Source organism: Gorilla gorilla, chromosome 2, assembly GCF_029281585.2.
Source record: "Gorilla gorilla gorilla isolate KB3781 chromosome 2, NHGRI_mGorGor1-v2.1_pri, whole genome shotgun sequence".
Taxonomy (NCBI): domain Eukaryota; kingdom Metazoa; phylum Chordata; class Mammalia; order Primates; family Hominidae; genus Gorilla; species Gorilla gorilla.
This window is the reverse complement of record NC_086017.1, coordinates 68,252,554-68,275,103: the sequence shown is the minus strand read 5'-3', so window position 1 is coordinate 68,275,103 and position 22,550 is coordinate 68,252,554. Positions and strand designations below refer to the sequence as shown.

The following is a 22,550-nucleotide window of genomic DNA, read 5'->3' as shown; positions in this document are numbered from 1 at the left end:
AGTAAACATGTTTCCCTGCATTCTGTGAGCTGCTCCAGCAAATTAACGGTGGGAACTCCTACTTGAAGCTGGTCGGTCAAAAGTTCTGGAGTCCCATCCTTGAAAATGGTGTCAGAAAGAGCAGGTAGTTTTGGGGACTGAGCCCCAACCTGTGGGGTCTGACGCTATCTCCAGGTAGATAGTGTCAGAATGGAATTGGAGGACACCCAGCTGGTGTCCATAGCAAAACTGATTGCTTACTTGGTGGTGGACAGAACCACTCCCCCACACCCTGACATTTGGTCACAGAAGTCTGTCTGTGTTGATTATTATTGTGTTGAGTGACAGAATAGGGAAAAACACTTTTGAGTGTGAGTTTTTCCTAAACAGTGTCTATCATTTTGGAGCTTCTGAGAGGCACTGGAAATGTGACTCCATGAGAGCTAGGGCCTTGTCTAGCCATTTCTGTAACCCAGGGCCAAGCACAGTCCTTAGCAAACCATACGTTCTCAGTAAATGCACCTTGACTACATCTTGAATGAATAAACTCCCTTGGGTTGAAATGCTTAGGGCCTGAAATGCTAGGTTGCCAGGCAAATGCTAAATATTAGTTACCATTTTCATGAGATGCATTACAGGAAATGCCCAGCAGAGGTCAGATTGCAGGCTGAGTCAATTTCATCAACAAAACATTAAGGAGATAAAAGAAAGGAGGAGCCAATATTTGCTGGGAACCTCTCATCTCTGCCAGGCACTCTCACTCTGCCAGGCATTGTGCTGGGGCCTCACATGTGCTTTCCTTCTAAATCCTCAAGACTCCCCTTCAGGCTGGGTGCTATCAAATTCACAGGAATGCCCCTCCCACTCACCTCCAAGTTTTCCCAACATTGACTCTAATTACACAAGATTCCTCTTTTTTCTCTCATTCTAAAAGTTACCGTATCTCATGCAAACTTGCTACTGTATGAGACAGCACCCACTTAAACACAGATAAATTAGAGAATTCCCCCCAAAAGTCCAAATAAATTGTAAATTCCCAAAGGCATTTAGAGATAAGAACCGGCAGCCAACTGAGCAGGGGCAGATCTAACCACACAGACAGGGGCTGTGAACCCTTAAACAGACGCCTCAAGTGCCTTGCTTGTTAAAGGAGGATTTCTGGATTCTCACTACTAATTTTCTCCAATTTTCTTAATATGCCCAAGTGGTGTTAAATTAATATCCTATCTTCTAGAAAATGGCTTAATATAGTCCGGGCAGTAGATCACCAGACATTTCTGATCAGCTCAAACAGTTTATCTCCACAAAAGACAAAAAAGGCCTATTTTCTGTCTTGATCAACATTTGGGGGCTTTCTTGGGAAATCTGCTGACAAAGTAAGATAAGGACAAGAATATCCTCCCATGGACCAGGTACTTTGCTACCCAAAACAGGCCCTAGAACATTCAGCAGTAAGGCACCAGTAGCCACCCTCAGCCAGAAGTAAGTCATTCACACTAGTCCCCTTGTGTTTGCTTGCTCTCATTTTCTTAGGAGGGTCAGTTAGAAGCATTTGAGTGGAGCTGAAGAATGCTCTTGGCAGCTCCTGGGTGCTGTGTTAGGTATTAATAATGAATATGGGATCAACTCATATACCAACCCCCTGCCAATGACTCTCCCTTCACACAGCTGTAGGAACCCTTCCAGGCACAGCCGGCAAGCTCTGAGTGGCAGAAGCAGCTCCTCGCACATCTGGAACAACTGGTTCATTTAAGAAGCAAAAGGAGATAGTGGTGTCCCAACTGTTTTTACTGGGCTTGCAAAAGACTTTGGGAGAGATATCTTGATTCAAACATAAAAGAAAGATAGTATTATGGTGCTACTCCACAAAATTGGGGATTATTTTTATAAGCAGCCTCCAAGATAAATTCTTTTTACATTTCTCAATCAAAACTAGTATCTAATTTACAAAAGTGAAGCAAAGGCTAATAACAGAAAAATATTCAGATAATTAAATACATTACAGAGCAAAACAGAGTCAAATCGTTGCCAGAAAATCAGAAATGCAGTGACTCTTTCGCTCCTCCACCTAGGCATCTTACCAGTTGTGCTCTGTGACAAAACTGACCCTATGGATGGGCTCCCTGAGGAGAGAGGCCTGGCAGGACGGGACCCCTGGGCCACGGCGCATTTGTGTTGTTCAGCTAAGAATGTACCAAGACAGGCTCCAATCTGAGAAGCTCTGCATGAAGCTTTTCAGCAAAGACAGCAAGCTGGAGCCCGGGGGTGGCTAGCGGCTCTGAAACCGGTCCATTCCCTGTGAAAGCTGAGCTTGGAAATCTAGCCCCTCAGCTCTCCCAAATGACACTGCTAATTTGCACTCCCACCGATCTCTCTTGAGAAAGCTGCTGCTATCTAACCCCTGAAATTGTTGGGCCAAGGCAGGAAGAGGCACAGCCCGCTCCTCCTGTTGGCAGAGAGGAAGGTGGCATGTCACTTTACTCCATCACTAACCTGATGTAGAGGGTGGAGTTGGCGATGACGGGGACGTGAGAGGTGAGCTGGCCCCAGATCCTGCTAAGATAAAACACAGAGAAACCCTCATGGGGACCAATGAAAGACATTTGGAATTTGGCCCAGGCTGGGACCCACTGCTGTCTGAGAATCTACACTTGGCTTAGTGTGTGAGCCTTGTGAAACAAGATGATGAGGGACAAAAAACTCAGAGACTGGACCCAATGACAGGCTTTTACTCTGGTGCAGGGTCCACCTCCTTCCCCAAGCCACTAAAAACTCCTTGCCTCCCACTGCTCCCCATGGCCTGCCTGGTTTGAAACTTTGCACGATCAACAGCTTAGGCAATTGGCTGCAGTATCTCTTCCTGACCCAACCTCCACTCCTGGGTAATGACAAATGACAGAAGCCACAAGTGGTACAGCAGACAGACAGGTGCAGAGCAGCCTGCTGGGGGCTTCCAAAGGAAGGGAGTGCTCCCTACAGCAACCACCCAGTAACGCGTTCTGCAGAAGTTCCATTTTATCAGCAGGTAGAATCAACTAGATAGGGTCAGTCTACTCAGTTTATGGATTTCACAGCCCTTTTCTTATCTAGAATAAGTAAATGTCCTTATTCACATTAAAACAATGTGAATCCCACCTGTTGCATGCTTTTTCTGGATCTAGTAACATTATATTTCAAATATTCCCAAGTTCTCAGCATCTCCCCATTACTTGGCGATCCCTAGAAAATATCTTCCTGAGCTGACATGAAGTAGCCCAATGAGCAGAGGTTCCTACGTAAGCCTTTCTGTGGACACAGAAAGCCCCCTCCCACACATAGAGATCCTATGGAGAGGATAACCAAATCTCCCTAGTCAGGTGCTTTCTGGGCTGATGGGCACAGACACTCAAAGGGAGGGCTGCCATCACATGCCTGAGAAGCCACCAGAGCTGGTGTGGTTAAGGCCCCAGCCACCACTTCACTCACTACCCACAGGACATGTTGGTGTCTCATGGACACTGGCCATGATGAGAAATGTCCTGATTAAACCACACCTCCCTCCAGTTTAATGCTTTTCTACTTGCAATATTCCCTCAGTTCCCTATAAAATATGAGGGTGTTTTACTGAAAAAGGAGGTAAAACTCAATGCATGCTGTCTTTATACTGTTCGTAGTGCTAATGAACTTTAATGGGGAGAAGCTTCACTGCTTGACTCCAGTAAAGTTTGGGAATTATCTGTATATATCCATCAACTGCTACTTCATTTTCCTAAACTCCTGAGGGCACTGGGGTGTCCTGAAGTCCTTGAGTCCTACCTGGCTTCATGTGACACAGCTTTGCAGGCAGGCAGGGTCTTAGAAGGTAGAGAGCACACTGTCAGGCTTTCTCTGCTCTATAAAAAATTAGCTACTGGACAGAATGACTGCTGGTTGGAATCATGAGTCTCAGTATAATAATGACCATGACCGGTCCATGTCCCTCCCATCAACCATGGCAAAGATAGGCTTCCAACTGAAATTACCCGCCAGCCACAACAGCATTCACCCCCAAGGAGCCTGCGCTGGTCCTCATTGGGACCACCCCTCCTTCCTCTCCTTTGCAGCTCTTCCTGAGCCCTTCTCCAGTCTGGACTCTGCAGTGGTGTCAATGTGACTCTCACTCTCCTTCTGGAGTTTATGGGCTTTCTCTATTCAGGGCTGCCAATCTCCAGCTCCGGCCATGCCACTTCCATTCTCCAGCTGTGGCTCATGCAGCCCTCTGGGCTGCAGCCTAATCATCTTGTACACTTTTCTCCTTCCGCCCCAGGCAGACATTCTCCTCCCTGACTTCACTGAGAAGACTAAGGCATGACCTGTGAATACCCTCAATTTCCTCCCTTCTAAACGTCTCTGCCTCTTCACCTGCCCGCACCAAATCCTACCGCTAGAAGAGATGCATGGGTTTCCTCAAAGCTGAGACTGATAGCTGGGCTTTGGATGCTAACCCCTTGGCTTTCTACCCGCCATGGTGCCCCTGCCAGTTACCGTCTCTTTTGCATCTTCAAATTCCCCCTCTCTGCTCTGCCCTTCCTCTGCCTAAAAGTATAAGCAGGTATTCCTCAACCCCAAAATCTCCCATTCCCGTGGCCCTTCAGGGCTAAGTCAAAACTGCTTGGTAACTAGGGTGAAACCTTCCCTTCTCTATGTGGGTTCTACTTCACAGATTCATAAACTAGAAAAACTGGAAGGCCCCCAGGGATCATTCAATCTGGCTCTGATTTCCAAAGATGGGACATTATGGCCCAAAGCCAGCAGAGCTGGGTGAAGGGCAGCTGGGAGTGGCAGCAAGGACTGCCAACTCAGGACAGTGCTCTTTGTACCATCTCGGTTTCTTGCCATCCCCACACACCATCGAGTCCTTTCCTTAATTCACACAGGAGAGCACATCCTCCCATCACATGGGGTCCAGAGCAGTGGGCAGGACTTAAGGTCATTTCTGTTCATGCAGGCTCTACTAAAAAACAGGAGGCCTTACATTTTAAGTCAGGTCTGTTTTCCTTCCATGACTAATGCTCCTTTGTCTTTAGTTGATCAAGTGCTGCTATCAGTGAAGAAGGTAAGCTACCCAACTACCTCAGAAGTCCCTTCTAGCATTTGAGTGCTGTAAGCCTACGAATGCTGTTGCAATCTTTCATTAGAGACAGAGTTATTTTGTTCTCTGTAGTCATTACTACATTGCCCAGTTTCTGGCCAGCAGAACTCAAGACCTCTTGACCAAGTAGAGACTCCTGATCCTGATCTCTGTGTCCTGGGCCCCACTACCATCTATAACCAGTTACCTGAATTATTGGAGTTGCTGTACTTCGCTGAATGCTCTTCACTATTTTCAAGAGCAGATCGTTTTGACTTCTTTAAGAATAAAAGAAAAGGGGGAGGGAGGGAGAGGAAAGCAAAGAATAAACACAGTGAAGCTGGGAGTTAGAATAAAAATATTTCCCAGGCATACCATTAAACTAGCTGCAGACAAGGTAATATTCAGCCCCATAACTTAACACAGTGAAGAAGTCACAGCCAAAACTAAAGGGGGAAATAAAACAAAAAATGCTGACTTTACTATCTCAGGCCAATCGTTTCCTCCAATTACATTACGCCATAATCTGCCCAGCAAGCTAGGAAACTACATGGGCTATTTCTCTGCTGATTATCATATGACTCTTTTTTTTTTTCCAAAAAAAGCTGCACCCCAGTCATCTGGAAATAGTCTTAGCTTTCAAGGAGATATAGCACAGCATCTGTCATTAAATGGGCACCATTAACCTAGAACTTTCTTCACATGTACTCAAGAACTCATAGAGGGACTGCAGAGAGACACCAGGCTTACCTTTCGAGCTAAAATCTTTCTTTTTTTTCTTTCCTCCTCAGATCCATGGTGGGACTGAGCTCTTGTCAGTCTTCGATGCTGGTGAATCTTTAAAAGACCATAAGATGTAAGCATATCCCACATAAGGCAGCTTCCTAATGAAAATCTTCTCCAACATGTTTTGGCAAACCACATTTTATTGGGATAAAAAAAAATCTTTCCTTGCTCAGGCTGTCTACTTCCTGGCTCGGGTCTGGATGCCAGGTAGAGGAGTATGCCAGAGGAAGAGGACCTTTCTCATGCCCCTAATGCCTTCCTACCTTTCCCTCTTTTACAGAAGAACAATGTGGTGAGACAGCATGGACCATGCATGCCCGCAACTATCACCGGCCGGCATGCTCTGATCAGAAACCCAGACTGCCCTTCCTGGACATGTTTGTTTCCCACATAGACTAAGCAGGACTGAGGGCAGGACTGTCAAGTATTCAGCTCTGCAGGGAAGCATTTAGCCTAAAGGCTGGCTGAGAGTAAGTATGCTTAAAATATCTGCGGAGTGAACAGTCAAAGGTCAATCACTATAAAAACCACGGCAGAGGATGGGGACACTAAAAGGCAAAGAGGAACCATTATCAATTTACCTGTTTCTGTTCCTCAATTAGTCTCTTCTCTATACATTCTTTGGCAATTCTCAATGCCTCTTTTAACTTTGTAGGGATCTGAAAGGAGAGAAAAGTACATCATCCATTGAAAAAGGTGCTGGAGATACTTCCAAGTCCTGGAGTAAATGAAGGAGCAGGTGGTTATCAAGAGTCATTTCGGCCGGGCGCGGTGGCTCATGCCTGTAATCCCAGCACTTTGAGAGGCCAAGGCGGGCGGATCACGAGGTCAGGAGATGGAGACCATCCTGGCTAACACGGTGAAACCCCGTCTCTACTAAAAATACAAAAAATTAGCCGGGCGTGGTGGTGGGCGCCTGTAGTCCCAGCTACTCAGGAGGCTGAGGCAAGAGAATGGCGTGAACCCGGGAGGCGGAGCTTGAAGAGAGCCGAGATCGCGCCACTGCACTCCAGCCTGGGTGACAGAGCGAGACTCCATCTCAAAAAAAAAAAAAAAAAAAGAGTCATTTGGAATAAAATCAGTTAAAGCTGTCCATTCAAATCCTACCCCCGCCACTTTTGGTATCCCTAACACACTCACTTCTCTAGCATTTTTTAGCAATGAACACATAAAACTAAAACATAAATAAACATGATATGTTTCAAGTAATTCAAGTAATTCTCAAGGGCCGTAAATTGCCAAAACAATCTGAAAAAGAAAAATAAAGTTGAAGGCCTCATATTTCCTGATTTTGAAACCTATTACATAGCTACAGTAATTAAAACAGTGTGGTACTGACACGCAGGCAGACACACAGACCAATGGAAAAGAAGAAGAGAGAGCCCAGAAATAAATGCTTGTGGATATGGTCAAATAATCTTTGACAAGGGTTCCAAGAACATACAATGGGGGAAAGGACAGTGTATTCAATAACGGTGCTGGGAAAATTGGATATCCACATACAAAAGAGTGAAGTTGGACCTTTACCTTACACCATAAACAAAAATTAACTCAAAATGGATTCAAAACCTAAACGTAAGGCCTAAAACTATAAAACTCCTAAAAGAAAAGACACAGGGGAAAAGCTTCTTGACACTGGATTTGGCAGTGATTTCTTGGATATGACACCAAAAGCACAGGCAATAAAAGAAAAAAAAATTAAACTTCATCAAAATTTAAAACTTTGGTGCAGCCGGGCACGGTGGCTCATGCCTGTAATCCCAATACTTTGGGAGGCTGAGGTGGGTGGATCACTTGAGGTCAGAAGTTCAAGACCAGCCTGGCCAACATGGCAAAACCCCGTCTCTACTAAAGATACAAAAATTAGCCAGGTGTGGTGGTGCACGCCTGTAATCTACTTGGGAGGCTGAGGCAGGAAAATCACTTGAACCTGGGAGGGCAGAGGTTGCAGTGAGCTGAGATTGTGCTGCTGCACTCCAGCCTAAGCAACAGAATGAGACCCTGTCTCCAAAAGAAAAAAAAGAAAAATAAATAAATAAATAAAACATTGGTGCAACAAAGAACAACGGAGTAAAAAGACAACTCAAGAAATGGGACATAATATTTGCAAATCATAGGTCTGATAAGGGGTTAATATCCAGAATATATAAAGGAACTCCAACAACTCAACAACAAAATATAAGTAACCCAGTTAAAAAGAGGCAAAAGACATGGACATTTCTCTAAAGAAAATATACAAATGGCCAAAAAACATATGAAAAGACACTCAATGTCTTTAGTCATTAGAGAAATGTAAATCAAAACCACAATGAGACATCACCTAACAGCCATTAGGAGAGCCACTATTAAAATAATAAAATAAGTGTTGGTGAGAATGTGGAGAAACTGAAACCCTTGTACACTGCTGGTGGAAATGTAGAGTAGTACAGCTGCTATGGAAAACAGTATGGAGGTGCCTCAAAAAACTACAAAATGGAACTACCATATGAGGAATTCCACTTCTGGGTATACATCCAAAAGAATCAAAAGCAGGACCCATGTTCACCGTAGCATTATTCATGACAGACGAGAGGTAAAAGCAGCCTAAATGTTCATCAACAGATGAATGGATAAAAAAAGTGTGGCATATACATACAATGGAATATTACTCAACCTTAAAAATAGAAGGAAATCTTGTTACATGCTACAATATAGATGAACCTTGAGGACATTATGCTAAGTGAAATAAATGATCCACAAAAGGATAAATACTTATATAAGGTTTCTAGAGTAGTCAAGATCACAGAAACAAAGTAGAATAGTGATTGCCCGGAGCTGTGGGGAGGGAGAAATGGGGAGTCATTATTCTATGGGTATAGAATTTCAGGTTGTAAGCTCTAGAGACCTGTTATACAATAATGTCAAGATAGTTAACACCACTAAACTGTACACTTAAAAATGGTTCAGAGAGTAAATTTTATATTGTATTTTTTATCACAATTAAAAATTTAAAAATTAGGTCAGGCACAGTGGCTCACACCTGTAATCCCAGCACTTTGGGAGGCCACTTGGGGCCAAGAGTTCAAGACTAGCCTGGGCAACATAGTAAGACCCTGTCTCTACAAAAAAATTAAAAAATTAGCAGGGTGTGGTGGTACGCACCTGTTGTCCCAGCTACTCAACAGGCTGACGCAGGAGGATTACCTGAGCTCAGGAGTTTGAGGCTGCACTGAGCCCCGTCATTGCACCACTGCACTCCAGCCTGGCAACAAAAAATCGCCTACTTCAAAAAAAAAAAAAAAAAATTAAAATTAAAAATTAAAAAAATTGGCTGGGTGTGGTGGCTCACGCCTGTAATCCCAGCACTTTAGGAGGCCGAGGTGGGTGGTTCACCTGAGGTCGAGACCAGCCTGACCAACATAACGAAACCCTGTCTCTACTAAAAATACAAAAATTAGCCAGGCATGGTGGCACACGCTTGTAATCCCAGCTGCTCGGGAGGCTGAAGCAGGAGAATTGCTTGAACCCAGGAGGCGGAGGTTGCAGTGAGCCGAGATCATGCCATTGTACTCCAGCCTGGGTGACAAGAGCGAGACTCCGTCTCAAAAGAAAAAAAAATATTTAAAAAATTATATAAAGCTTATTGGAACATACATAAATTCAACCAGTTATTATTTTATAACTTCAGAGATATCTTCTTTGTGAGAGATTTATGTTCTGAATTTTGTAAGATTAAACTTTCCCAGCTTTCCCTGTTGGGAGACATTCCTAACAACAGCCCAGTTTGTTTCTGAGCCTATCATTTCCTTTTTTTTTTTTTGAGACAGAATCTTACTCTGTTCCCCAGGCTGGAGTGTACCGGCATGATCTCAGCTCACTGCAACCTCTGCCTCCCAGGTCCAAGCAATTCTCCTGCTTCAGCCTCCTGAGTAGCTGGGATTACAGGCACCTGCCACTAAGCCTGGCTAATTTTTGTATTTTTAGTAGAGACGGGGTTTTGCCATGTTGGCCAGGCTGGTCTGGAACTCCTGACCTCAAATGATCCACCTGCCTCAGCCTCCCAAAGTGTTGGGATTACAGGCGTGAGCCACCACGCCTGGGCCATTTCTTAATTTATTAGCTTTTTAAATCATGAGGAGTCCGGTCCTGGAAGATAAGACCCCCAGATCATGTTGAACTTTTTGTCTTTATTATTCTGTACAAATTTCAAATTAAAAAAAAAAGCTGTAAGTAGGTAATACAGTCACATGGTTTAAAATCCCAAAGGTATAAAAGGGCACATACATAGTGAAGTCTCCCACCTACTTCCATGGAGGAAACCAACGTTACCAGTCTCCTGTATATCTTTCCAGAAAGTCAGTGTACATACAAGAACTAATGTTGGATTTTAAAATCATACTATCTTTGCTGCATAGGCTCTCTGGCTTAGGGGAAGAGTGAGGTCTAGTACTAACTCCTGAATCCTAAAGGCCGGACTGTCAGGGTTGGAGGAGAATATATTTATTGACAAGGCTGAAGAAATTTCCTAAGATGCTTCAGTGAAGAAGACATTAAATTTAAATGTTTTTTTCTCTCCTACTTCAGATCCAAAGAAGCTATTATTGTCAGAATTCCTCTAACTGGCAAAACGGAACAGAGGAAAGCACCTCTCTCACTGACACAGTCTTCTAAACCCTCCCTTGGTTTTCTTTCTTTTTTTTTGTTTTCTAAATTTATTTTCATCCTAATAGTATTACATGTTCTTTTGGAATATAGAAAGGAGAGGGAGAATTACCTTTTATCCTCCCACCCAAATCACACTCACAGTGAGCACTGCCAAGAGCCATGGCCTGAACAAGGAGTTTCCGTAGATGACCTCAGTTGTCTAATGACAACAGACATGCATTACTCACCAATTTTACACATGAGTACATGCAGACTCAAAGATTAAGTGCTTGCCCATAGGTCAGTAGCTCTCAACTGGGAGCAATTTTGTACACCACCCCCCAGGAGACATTTAGCAATGTCTGGAGACATTTTTGGTTGTCACAGTGCAGGAGAGGGGGCAAGAAGTATCGTTGGCATCTAGTGGTGAGGTTAGGGATGCTGCTTCACATCCTACCGTGCACAGGCAGCCCTCACAACAAAGAATCATCTCGCCTAAAACGTCAAATACCGTGGTTGAAAAACCCTGCTGTAGGTAACAGCTAATATTGTAAGAACAAAGTAAGATATCATTCTGGTTTTTTGGGTTCCGAAGCCCATTCTCTTTCCATGACACATAACACCACTGCTTCCCAGGAGAAGACCTCCTTCCAGGCTTGTTTCTAGACAGATATGTTGTTTTTCACATTATCTTATTTTTCTATACCTAAGCACAAATCTAAATCATTTTCCATATTACTACAATGTCTTTATCAATTTCGCTTTTAATTATATTATCAAATAGATGTACCATAAATTATTAAACTAGCCCCTAATTGTAGGACATTTAGGTTATTTCCCAATTTTCCCTATTATATATCTTTTCTTTTTTTGGCTAAAAATACAGCTAACTTTCAAAGTCAACTTAGTTATGTCACAAACCAAAAAACGATATAATTGTCTTTACCTTAAACTGTGGTTTTTCAGAAGTGGTTAGTAAAACATCGCTGAATAATCTGTAAAGAAAAGAAACAAACAAAAATCTCTCTTGAACCAGGTGCACTCTCAGACTAGGATGAAAGCAGATTAAGACACCTTTAGCCCATGAGGTCTCCCTTCCCTGCACCACATCCTCCAGCCCCCGGCCCAATCCACCATTCCATGCTCATTAACAAATGCAAAGGGATTTGCAGGTGGCCCAGTGTGACCCCCTTCCCACTGTGTTACTAGGGTATCTGGGCCAGCTGTGTACTAGAGGGGGTTTCCCTGCTATGGGCAATATTGCATTTTTAAGAAATTACTTTTGCGAATGCTAATTTGCAAAAATATCGCAGATAATACATGTGGTAGATATTTCTAAATAGAATAGTTTTCTGCTATTTTTCTTGCCTCAGAAGAGGATAAAACTTATTCTAGAGTTCAGTAACAGAAAAACGTTCAAGTAAGTAGAAAGGAATTGTCCTGATTGGAATCTAACAGGAAAGTAATTTTCTTCTAAGTATTTCTCATGCTTCATTTTTAAAAGTAGTAGCTTTTGGAGTAAATCAATTCTCTCTTCAAAAATGTGTTACTGGCTGGGCGCGGTGGCTCATGTCTTGTAATCCCAGCACTTTGTGAGGCTGAGGCAGGCGGACCACTTGAGGTCAGGGGTTCGAGACCAGAGTGGGCAGCATGGTGAAACCCCATCTCTACTAAAAATACAAAAGTTAGCCGGGTGTGGTGGTGCGTGCCTATTGTCCCAGCTACTTGGGAGGCTAAGGCAGGAGATTCCCTGGAACCCAGGAGGCAGAGGCTGCAGTGAACTGAGATTGCACCACTGCACTCCTGCCTGGGCAACAGAGCAAGACTCCGTCTAAAAAAAAAAAAAAAAAAAGGTATGTTATTGCAAAAAAGTAAACAACAGACACTGGGTCTACTTAGGGGGAGAGGTGGGGAGAGCAGCAGAAATACTAACTATTGCGTACTGGGCTTAATAGCTGGGTGATGAAATATGTACAACAAACCCCCATGACGTGTTTACCTATGTAGCAAACTTTCGCATGTACCCCCAAACCTAAAAGTTAAAAATAAAAATAATAAGAAATGATTTTAAAATTACCCATGTGACCAAAAAAAAAAAAAAAGTATATTATTAAAAACAATAGCATGGGCCGGGTGCAGTGGCTCACACCTGTAATCTCAGCACTTTGGGAGGCTGAGGCAGGCGGATCACCTGAGGTCAGGAGTTCAAGACCAGACTGGCCAACACGGTGAAAACCCTGTTTCTACTAAAAATACAAAAACTAGCCGGGCGTGGTGGCACGCACCTGTAGTTCCAGCTACTTGGGAGGCTGAGGCAAGAGGATCACTTGAACCCGGGAGGCGGAGCTTGCAGTGAGCCAAGATCACACCACTGCACTCCAGCCTGGGTGACAGAGCGAGACTCTATCTAAAAAAAGAAAAGAAAAGAAAAGAAAAAAACAATAGTATGAACTGGGTGACCTGGGCACAGTGGCATTCGCCTGTAGTCCCAGCTACTCCAGAGCTAGAGGTGGGAGGACCCTTTGAGCTCAGGAGTTTAAGACCAGCCTGCATAACACAGCAAGACTCTCAAAAAGAAGAAGTGGGGAGGGGGAGGGGGAGGGGGAGGGAAAGAAAAGAGGAGGGGAGAGGAGAGGAGAGGAGAGGGAAAGAGGGAAAACAATAGCATGAACAACTCTGAACTGCTGGGTAAAACAGGTCAAAGAATAGAAATGGTTGCTTGGGTAGCACCCAAACAGCTATAAGTGAGTCTTTCTTTGAATATGCCTCCTGCCCCTCCCCTACTTTTTAAAGAGATGGAGTCTTGTTATGTTGTCCAGGCTGCCCTGGAAGTCCTGGGCTCAATCAATCCTCCCATCTTGGCCTCCTGAGTAGCTGGAACTACAGGCATGTGCCAGTATGCCTGGCTGAATATCCTGCGCCCCCACTTTGTTTTATTTTTTATTTTATTTTATTTTTTTGAGATGGAGTCTCACTGTGTCGCCCAGGCTGGAGTGCAGTGGCGCGCTCCAGTGCAAACTCCGCCTCCCGGGTAGCTGGGACTACAGATGCCCGCCACCACGCTCGGCTAATTTTTTGCATTTTTAGTAGAGACGGGGTTTCACCATGTTAGCTAGGATGGTCTCGATCTCCTGACCTCGTGATCCACCTGCCTTGGCCTCCTAAAGTGCTGGGATTACAGGCATGAGCCACCACGCCTGCCCCTCACTTTGTTTTATTTTTGAGACAGGGTCTCACTCTGTCATCTAGGCTGGAGTGCAGTGGCGAGTTCACAGGTCACTGCAAACTCAAATTCCTAGGCTCAAGCGATTCTACCACCTCAGCCTTCCAAGTAGCTGGGATTATTACTTGGTGCACACCACCACGCCTAGCTAATTTTGTTGTTGTTGTATTTTTTGTAGAGATGGGGTTTCGCCATGTTGGCCAGGCTGGTCTTGAACTCCTGAGCTCAAGTGATCCACCTGCCTCAGCCTCCCAAACTGCTGGGATTACAGGTGTGAGCCACCGCACCCAGCTATATTACTCTTTTTTAAAGACGGGAACTTCATCACAAGTAGAAATGACAGGATTAGCTTTCCCCACAGGGCTCTTCAGGGCCCCGTCTGTCCCTCAGCCACACATCTCTTTACCTCCAGAGGACACATTTTAATTGAACATGGTTTACACCTGTCCAGGAGCTCTTCTCATGGCTGAAGCCCACATCGTAGAAAGACTTAGGTGAAGAAAAAAATATTTGGATTCACTTAAGGACTGGAAGACTGAGAGAAAGATGTAAGAGCTTTGGAATGGGGAGTGTAAATGCAAACTCAAGTAAATCAACCTGTATATAGGCTATTTCCTAAGTACAAGCGCATTTTGCTAGAAAAGTTTGTGTGAAAGTTGTTTTCCAAACTGGGTCTGTTTTTCCATATTCACATTGTTTGTTTTGTTTTGAGACGGAGTCTTGCTCTGTCGCCCAGGCTGGAGTGCAGTGGTGAGATCTTGGCTCACTGAAACCTCTGCCTCCCCAGTTCAAGTGATTCTTCTGCCTCAGCCTCCTGAGTAGCTGGGATTACAGGAGTGTGCCACCATGCCCAACTAATTTTTTATATTTTCTTAGTAGAGACAGGGTTTCACCACACGTTGGCCAGGATGGTCTTGAACTCCTGACCTCAAGTGATCCACCCGCCTCAGCCTCCCAAAGTGCTGGGATTATAGGCATGAGCCACTGCCCGGCCCACATTATTACATTATTATTAATGGTTGCTGGTTTGGCGACAGACGCTTCGGTGTCTGTGGAACAGTAGAATGTCACATCCACAGGGCAGGGGCTTGGTTTCCTCTTTTCATTACAGTGCCTAGGACAGCAGCTGGCCTCCAGAAGGCCCTCTCTAAACACTTGTGGAAAGAAAGAACCAGGAACCAGAAGTTATCTCTACCTTCTCTGAACTCTGGCTGCATGCCCTTCAAGCTGTCCCCTGCCTTGTTTCCCCATATTATTGTTTTCGGAGTATATCTGTTATATAATACACCGGTGCAGACAAAGCACCAGATACACTGCATGGTGTGTGATATTCAAAAAAGATCAGCTGATTCAGTAGTAAGCATAACTAACACTTAATGAGCACATATTAAGTGCCGGGTCCCTACTAGGAATCACCTCATTAAATCCTCCCAACTACCTTCTGAGGTGGGAACTTATTATCATTCCCATTTCACAGTTCACAAAACTCTACTTCCAGAGGTTAGGAAACTTGTCTAAGGTCACCCAGGTAGAAGTGGTGAACCTGGAATCCACCTCCAGGTCTGTCCGACCGCAGGCACACCCTTCTTAACCACTCTGCTGCCTTTCCATGAAAGAACAGAAAATGCACCTGAAGGGAAGGCCCCACAGCACTATTTCAGCTGCCCTGGTTATCTATTCATAATCCAGTTTCAGAGAAAATGTCTTCTGAGCTCCAAGACCCTAGAACAGTGCCTGGTACATGCTAGAGTTTAATAAATAGTACCCAGTCAGTAAATTCACAAGCAGAAGCACGGGTGCTCAGAAACACGTTGCCCTCTTCCTGGAGGGCAGACCCTTCAAGGTCCTGTGACTTGTGAACTATGCACAGCTGGGGGCCAACTGGTTTGCTGATGCAGGGTCAGAAAGGAGCCACTTGAAAGGGCCCTCCTTCAGTATTTCCTAAGCTGGGGGCTGCGACACATACGCACACCCAATGCTAACGTACGTACACACAATGCTAACGTTGAGTGAGGAGATACACGTGAAAATGACACAGATGTTAAAGGATAGCCATCAGACCAGGAGAACACAGAGGTCACAAACAAAGGGTGAGGACATCATGCTGCAAGTGCCCATCAGCAAGCAGACCACACCAACTCTGCAGGGACCGCAAGAGTCTTTACTACAGTACCAGGTGCTTGGACACAGTGGTCTGGTGTTCAACATAGTTATCAAGATTACAACCAACGCATATGATTGACTTACGGCATCTGTAAGAGCCGGGAGACGGTAGGCATGCCATTTTTACAGGCTTCACAAGACAGCGTAGACTCCAACACGGCCACTTGAAATGAACAGATACACATTTTAGTTCCACAGAACACGCTGGCAAATCCACTTGCTGATGAAAAGTTTGACACCACTTTGCAATAACTGTCTGTGGGCTGATCAGGACAGTGTCAAAAATCTTCACACACAGACAGATGGCATACGTGGGTGGGGGGAATGTTGGCAACACTGGCGTTACCGATGACTCAAAAGAAATGGTTTAGAAACTACATGCTGACAGAAAGCTAAATATATTTCAAAGATAATTGGAGGAAGGATTCAAGATATCATTCATAAAAGTGTTTGTTCTCTTGAAAGAGATGTAAACACTACACAGAAGTAAAATTCTGAACTTGAAAGACATTTTGCTGCTTGCCTGCTTTTCATCAAAACCAGCACACAAAATGCCAATTGTTGATATCTCATCATCCAACACCTTGGATGCTATTAACAGGAGCAGCCAGATTTTTCTACCCACAGGTCACTGTTCAGTTTCAGCAGTTCAAATTCAACACAATATAGTCCCAGGGCCTGTTCTCTTGAATTGCCTCTTTTGACACAATAATGCTTGGTGAAGGGTGGACTTGAGTATCTCCAAGGCACAGGGGTCCAAGAGCTACCCTGCCCTCCCCTCTCTCTGCTCTAGCTGTGGGTGCCAGCCTGGCTGTGGAGGGGATGAAAGGGTCCTGGATGAGTCTGTACCAGTTCCTGCATCCCTCCTTCCTAAAGGTGCTCTCACTTGTCCTCCAGCTCCCCTCAGCCCCCGCAGGTAATGCTGTAAGAGCTCCTGGATCCAATTTGTCTGGGTGTCTGCATTCCTGCCTGCCTGCCCTAGGTCTGGGCCTGCTAGGCTCTTATCTACTAGGCTTCTGGCCTATGGCATTCTTGTTTTGTTTTGTTTTTGTTTGAGGCAGAGTCTTGCTGTGTCGCCCAGGCTGGAGTGCAGTGGCGCAATCTCGGCTCACTGCAACCTCCACCTCCCAAGAGGCGGGTTCAAGCAATTCTCATGCCTCGGCCTCCCAAAAAGCTGGGATTACAGGCATGCACCTCCACACCCAGCTAATTTTTGTATTTTTAGTACAGATGGGGTTTCATTATGTTGGCCAGGCTCGTCTCAAACTCCTGACCTCATGTGATCCACCCACCTCGGCCTTCCAAAGTGCTGGGATTACAGGTGTGAGCCACCATGCCTGGCCTCTCTTGTTTCTTACAAGTCTCACTTCAGTCTTGATCTGATGTCTGACACCTGCCTGAGTCCTCAAGACTGGCTTCAAGTTGCCTGGCTCTGGCTTCTGCATCACACTCATGCAGGCCATACTTCGCTTTACATCCTCCTGCTTCCAAAGCTCTAAAGCATTTTACAAAAAGTTCCCAGAAATTTCAGATAGCCTGGCAAATGGACAAGCCACCTGAATTTTCACAGAAGTGTATTTAAGTAAACTACTCAAATTTGGTCTACTTTTAAATTTTGTAAGAATTTCTGGCTGTGGACGACAGCAACTTCCTCTGGGTCTTTCCTGGACTCTGGAAAGGGGAGGAGTGGCTCTGCACACTACCAGGGCCCAGAAGACCCTTCCCAACCCCATACTGACCCACAGCCATGGATGGGGCAGGAGGGAAGGAGTCCACAGGCACCGAGTCTGGCGGTCGTCCATAAGTCATTTCATACAGTAAGTGGCCAAAGCAGTGGACATCCACACTTTCCAATGTCTGTGGAAGAAAGAGTAGCAGCATGTTCACCCTTCACTTTGGCTTTGTGGACCCCCGCGCTCCTGCCCCAAGCCTTCTCTGAGAAACAAAGCCCAGGGATAGCCCCGCTCCTAATTGGTAACGTAAATGCAACTCCAAAGCCTTCTGTAAAACCTCATGAGGTATCCCAAAGGTCTTGGTCCGACCCTCCACAGTTTTCCAATCAGTGAGTCCACCTCCCTCCTTACCTCACCCGCCATTTCAACTCAGCCTCCCAGAGATACAGCAACGCTCCAAGGGCTGACGGGCAAGGCCTGTCCCAACTATACCTTTCACTACTTGGTGCATATTTCCTACATGGGCAGATCATGGGGATAATTGACACCTAAAAATGAACCTGCTATTTCATTACTTTAGCAACTTACATTGAATTTCCTGAATTGTGAAAAATAAGATCGGTAGAAGGAAGGCAGGCCCAATAAGGAATTCTCAAGGTCTAGCAGCCGGCAAGTGTCCCCATCGAGCATCACATTGGAGGCGTGAAGATGCCCATAAGGGAATCCCTTGTCATGAAGAAACTTCAGTACCTACCAAAACATATGGGAAAGTTACATTTTCCCCAAACTCATTCAGATATAAGACAAGTTAAACTTTGTTTTTTAGTCAATATATTTTGAAACAAAACCAAACAGGTCACTGAGAAGATTCCTGAAGAAAAATGCCACCTCTACCCATTTGTTTGGAAAAGGAAGTGAAGCTGAATGCTTTCCAGTTTTGAGGCTGTGAGATGCAACATCAGTTCTTTCTTTCCTCAAAAGAATAGAGAAGCAGCCTGCATATGCTTGGAATTAATAACTCTGATGCCAAAAGGCTCTGCTTTAAGCACTTTCTGATTCCAATAGGCCAGCTCTCTTCAGGGCAAAGTCTTGATCCTCCTGCATAGATGAGTGAAGCTATCATATCAGTGCTTCTGCCAGTAATTCAGAAAAAGGGGTTGAACTAGAAAACATCTCTAGTTCAGTCTCTCCTCCAAATATATTTAGCTGTTTATTAATAGGAACACACAACAGGATCCCAGAAAAAGCAGTAAATATTTCGGCTGCCATATAAATAATCAGTGGCTTACCCAGTAAGAGAGATGCTTAGATATAGCCCTGCAATGTCCTGGTGAACTAGAGCAGTGATAGGCTAGTGGGGTGCTCAGAGCAATTCACTAAGGACTAGAAGAAAATATTACAACTTCTCTTCCTAGTTGTTGTTTTTTAAAAATATTATTTTTTAACTTATAATATACAAAATATATTACTAGTATGCTGTCTCCATCCAAACAAATATAATATATATACACACATACACATATATGTATGTGCATAGTACACGCATATAATTTACAGTTAAATAGACATAACATTGGGATATTAAATTGGTTATTACTGATAAGGTTGCATAATCCCAGAAGCTTGGAGAATCCTGATCTAGAGGGTGATGTTGGAAAGGCTTCTCACTGTTGGTTATACTTCTGTAAGGGAGCCATATGGCTATGCATATGACATAACAAAATCAAAAACCTTGGCACGGGGATAAAGAGCAACCAAAGATAATATAAAAGTTGGTATCCACACAGTAAAGTTCTTAAAACTCAGACACTAAATTGCAATAGCTAAAGCTTTAAGAATTTTGTAGACCTAAGTGACTGTTGGCTTAGTCTCAAATATTTACTTTTTGAGGCAAAATATGACAATGCAATCAGTTTATAAGTAATCAGACAACTTAAGTGATTTTGGATATTACTTAAGAACTTTTCCAGGTGAATAATGCAATTTTGGATGAAATTTGAAAGCAACTTAAACAAAAGTACCTCTTACCTCTAATATTTGCCGTCCATATGTTTTTATTTGCTGGAGTTCCAGGCCCTGAATCTTCTTAGGGTTGCAGTACTTCTTTAGAAATGGGTCTTTTGGTTTTGCCTTTGGAAAAGAACAAAGAACACGTAAGAAAGCAGCAGAGGAGCCAATATCTGCACACAGACTCCCTGACCAGGCAGGATTCTACAGAGGCTAGGGGCGCCAGAGATGGCCAGCTGTAAGATGTGAGTTTTTAAAATACAACAGTCTGCATTGTTGATAGAAAGAGGCTGACCCAGGTTCCATCCCTTCTCTAGCCCAATGAAGATGTGCCTGGTCTTGCCCTTAGCAGACCCCAAAGTCTTGCATATTGTTCGAATTCTTCAGTACTGCTTTGTTAAGCGCAAAACACAAACTTAAAAACTGACCTAAGAGAACAGCTTGCAATGTAATGGACATAATTATTAAATGTTCAACCTTTCCTCACATGGGAAAAGGAATGCTCTTTAACCAAACTAAGTAGAGTTTTTATTGCATGAATAAAAATAAATTCCAAATAAAATCAAAACTAACATCAAATCCTCAGGGCCTAGCCTCTGGAGTCTTAGAGACTAAGTATCAATAACAGGTTCTAAAGGAACTTGAGAATTCCTTATGACCATGAACTTGCACAGGTACCTTGTAGATCAGATCCTTCAACGTTCCCTTTTCGTTAAACATCCTAATTAGCAACGCTGAAGATTCATTAGCTGTGGCAAAGGTAACCCGATAGATGTAAGGGTGCTGTCAAAACAAAAAAGAAATTCACATTGATTTGTGTCAGGATCTAGGTCCTTTTAAATACAGGATCTGGTTATGCAGAGTCAAGTAGCACTGTGGTGGTTTAATTGCATACGAATGTAGTGATATTCCCTGAACACATGGCATTTTCAAGTTATTCAGTTACCAGCTAGTTCCTCCTTCTTCAGATGGAGGAAGGGACATAAACTGTAGGAACAAAGGAAAACAGGAGACAGATAATGGATGTGGTAAACTCCACAAGTGAAGGGGTCCTCTTTGGTGTGTGCACTCTCATAGCTCAGGTAAAAGTGTGGTGGAAGAGATAAAATGTCTGAGTTTTGAGGATAATAGTGTTAATATCCTGTCTCTGTAAGTCAGTAAAGAATACAGCCAAATCTCAGAACAGCCAAATGGAGACCAGGATCAATGTGTCTTTGCTCACAGCTTTGCCTAACATTCCACACTGCTGTTTGGGTGCCAAGCCAAGAAGCATACTAGCCAGAAAACAGGCAAAAGTAGCATCTTCTGGAATCTCAGCCCTTTCCACAGTAGCTGGCATGAATCTTCCTACCCTTCTATAGAATTCTGCAACATAAAGATTCACAGTGTCCTCCTCAGATGGAGAAACTGACATTAAGCAACTGGGGTGGAGAAAAGACAAATTATTTAATGAGTGAAAGGAAAGTGCTGTTTTTCCCTGGAATTCTGGTTACATGAAACAAACTGGGTCCAGACAGGTATTACAATGTTCACTAGCTCAAAGGAGTATCATGAAAATTTAAACCCATGGGAGCTGAGCTATGCAGGGATTTTGGAGGCTGGCATGCAGCAGGTTGGGGGGTGGAAAGGTGTACCCAGGAAAATAGAGTAATTGATCATGAAGTTCTCCTGATCATCACATCAAAATGGTTGCTGCTGACTTTTTAACAGCTTCGTTGAGATATAATTCACATGCCATTACTATTCACACATTTAAACTGTACAAGTCAATGATTTTCAGTATATTCAGTTATTCAACCATCATACAATCTAATTATAGAACATTTTCAACACCCCAAAAAGAAACACAATGGGTAGAATAAAAATCCTTGAGTACATACTAATATAAATTTTTTAAAAAGGGAGAAGAGAAGCTCTTTAGAGTAGAATGCCAACTAATAAGTAAATATGGAAGGAATAATAGAGTTAGAAAATCACATTAAATGTTAAAATGCTAGTGGGCTTGATAAAGAACAGAATATGTAGTGTCACAATATCTCCTTACACATTGGTTATTAATTGTAGGTATTTACCTTAAGAAATTAAGTATGGGTATAATGTTTAGCAAAAATTGTTCACTATGGCTTTTTTCTTTTTTAAAAAATAAGAGCAAAAAGCTGGAGGTGATCTAAATGTCAATAGAATATTGAGTAAACTAAGGTATAGCCAATGATAATTCTATACAGCCCATAATAATGATGCTATATTTACTAACAACTAAAGATGCTCATGGTACACCATTAATGAAAAAAAAATCAGGTTTTAAAGCACTACATATATAATTTACTTTTTTATCATAAAAATTCTTAAAAAGTAACAACTGAACATTTTGGTTCATACTTCTGGTTGATTGGGATTACTGGTGAGTTTTCTTTTCTTTTCTTTTCTTTTTTTTTGAGACGGAGTCTGCTCTGTTGCCCAGGCTGGAGTGCAGTGGCACGATCTCGGCTTACTGCAAGCTCCGCCTCCCGGGTTCACGCCATTCTCCTGCCTCAGCCTTCCTAGTAGCCGGGACCACAGGTGCCCACCACCACGTCCGGCTAATTTTTTCTATTTTTAGTAGAAACAGGGTTTCACCATGTTAGCCAGGATGGTTTCAATCTCCTGACCTTGTGATCCGTCCGCCTCAGCCTCCCAAAGTGCTGGGATTACAACAGGCATGAGCCACCACGCTCGGCTTATTTTCTTATTTTTGCTTATCCGCCTTCTGACTTTGCTACAATTAATATGCACCATTTTTATGTGCTTCTTTTTTTAAAGAAGCACTTCTATTAAAAGAAATTTAGGGCCGGGTGCGGTGGCTCACACCTGTCATCCCAGCACTTTGGGAAGTCGAGGCAGGCGGATCATGAGGTCAGGAGTTCAAGACCAGCCTGGCCAACATGGTGAAACCCCATCTCTACTAAAAATACAAAAATTAGCCGGGTGTGGTGGCATGCACCTGTAATCCCAGCTACTTGGGAGGCTG

General features: G+C 43.7%; 1 protein-coding gene across 14 annotated transcripts in view; it reads right to left on the bottom strand.

The window, feature by feature from the left end:
* PXK (PX domain containing serine/threonine kinase like) overlaps window positions 1-22,550 on the bottom strand; it is a 92,914-nt gene that overhangs the window by 10,584 nt on the left and 59,780 nt on the right. For 6 of the 14 annotated variants that reach the window (XM_031009262.3, XM_055383228.2, XM_031009265.3 and 3 more), the window contains exons 8-17: window positions 20,222-20,326; window positions 19,565-19,666; window positions 18,125-18,286; window positions 17,603-17,720; window positions 15,948-16,026; window positions 11,424-11,472; window positions 6,436-6,513; window positions 5,819-5,905; window positions 5,277-5,346; window positions 2,473-2,535 (exon numbers count right to left, since the gene is read on the bottom strand). In XM_031009262.3, the coding sequence (XP_030865122.2) occupies window positions 2,473-2,535; window positions 5,277-5,346; window positions 5,819-5,905; window positions 6,436-6,513; window positions 11,424-11,472; window positions 15,948-16,026; window positions 17,603-17,720; window positions 18,125-18,286; window positions 19,565-19,666; window positions 20,222-20,326 (913 nt within the window). Of the gene's footprint in view, window positions 1-2,472; window positions 2,536-3,774; window positions 3,852-5,276; window positions 5,347-5,818; window positions 5,906-6,435; window positions 6,514-11,423; window positions 11,473-15,947; window positions 16,027-17,602; window positions 17,721-18,124; window positions 18,287-19,564; window positions 19,667-20,221; window positions 20,327-22,550 lie in introns of those variants that run through there. The other 8 variants (XM_031009264.3, XM_055383229.2, XM_031009269.3 and 5 more) reach the window with 4 other exon arrangements.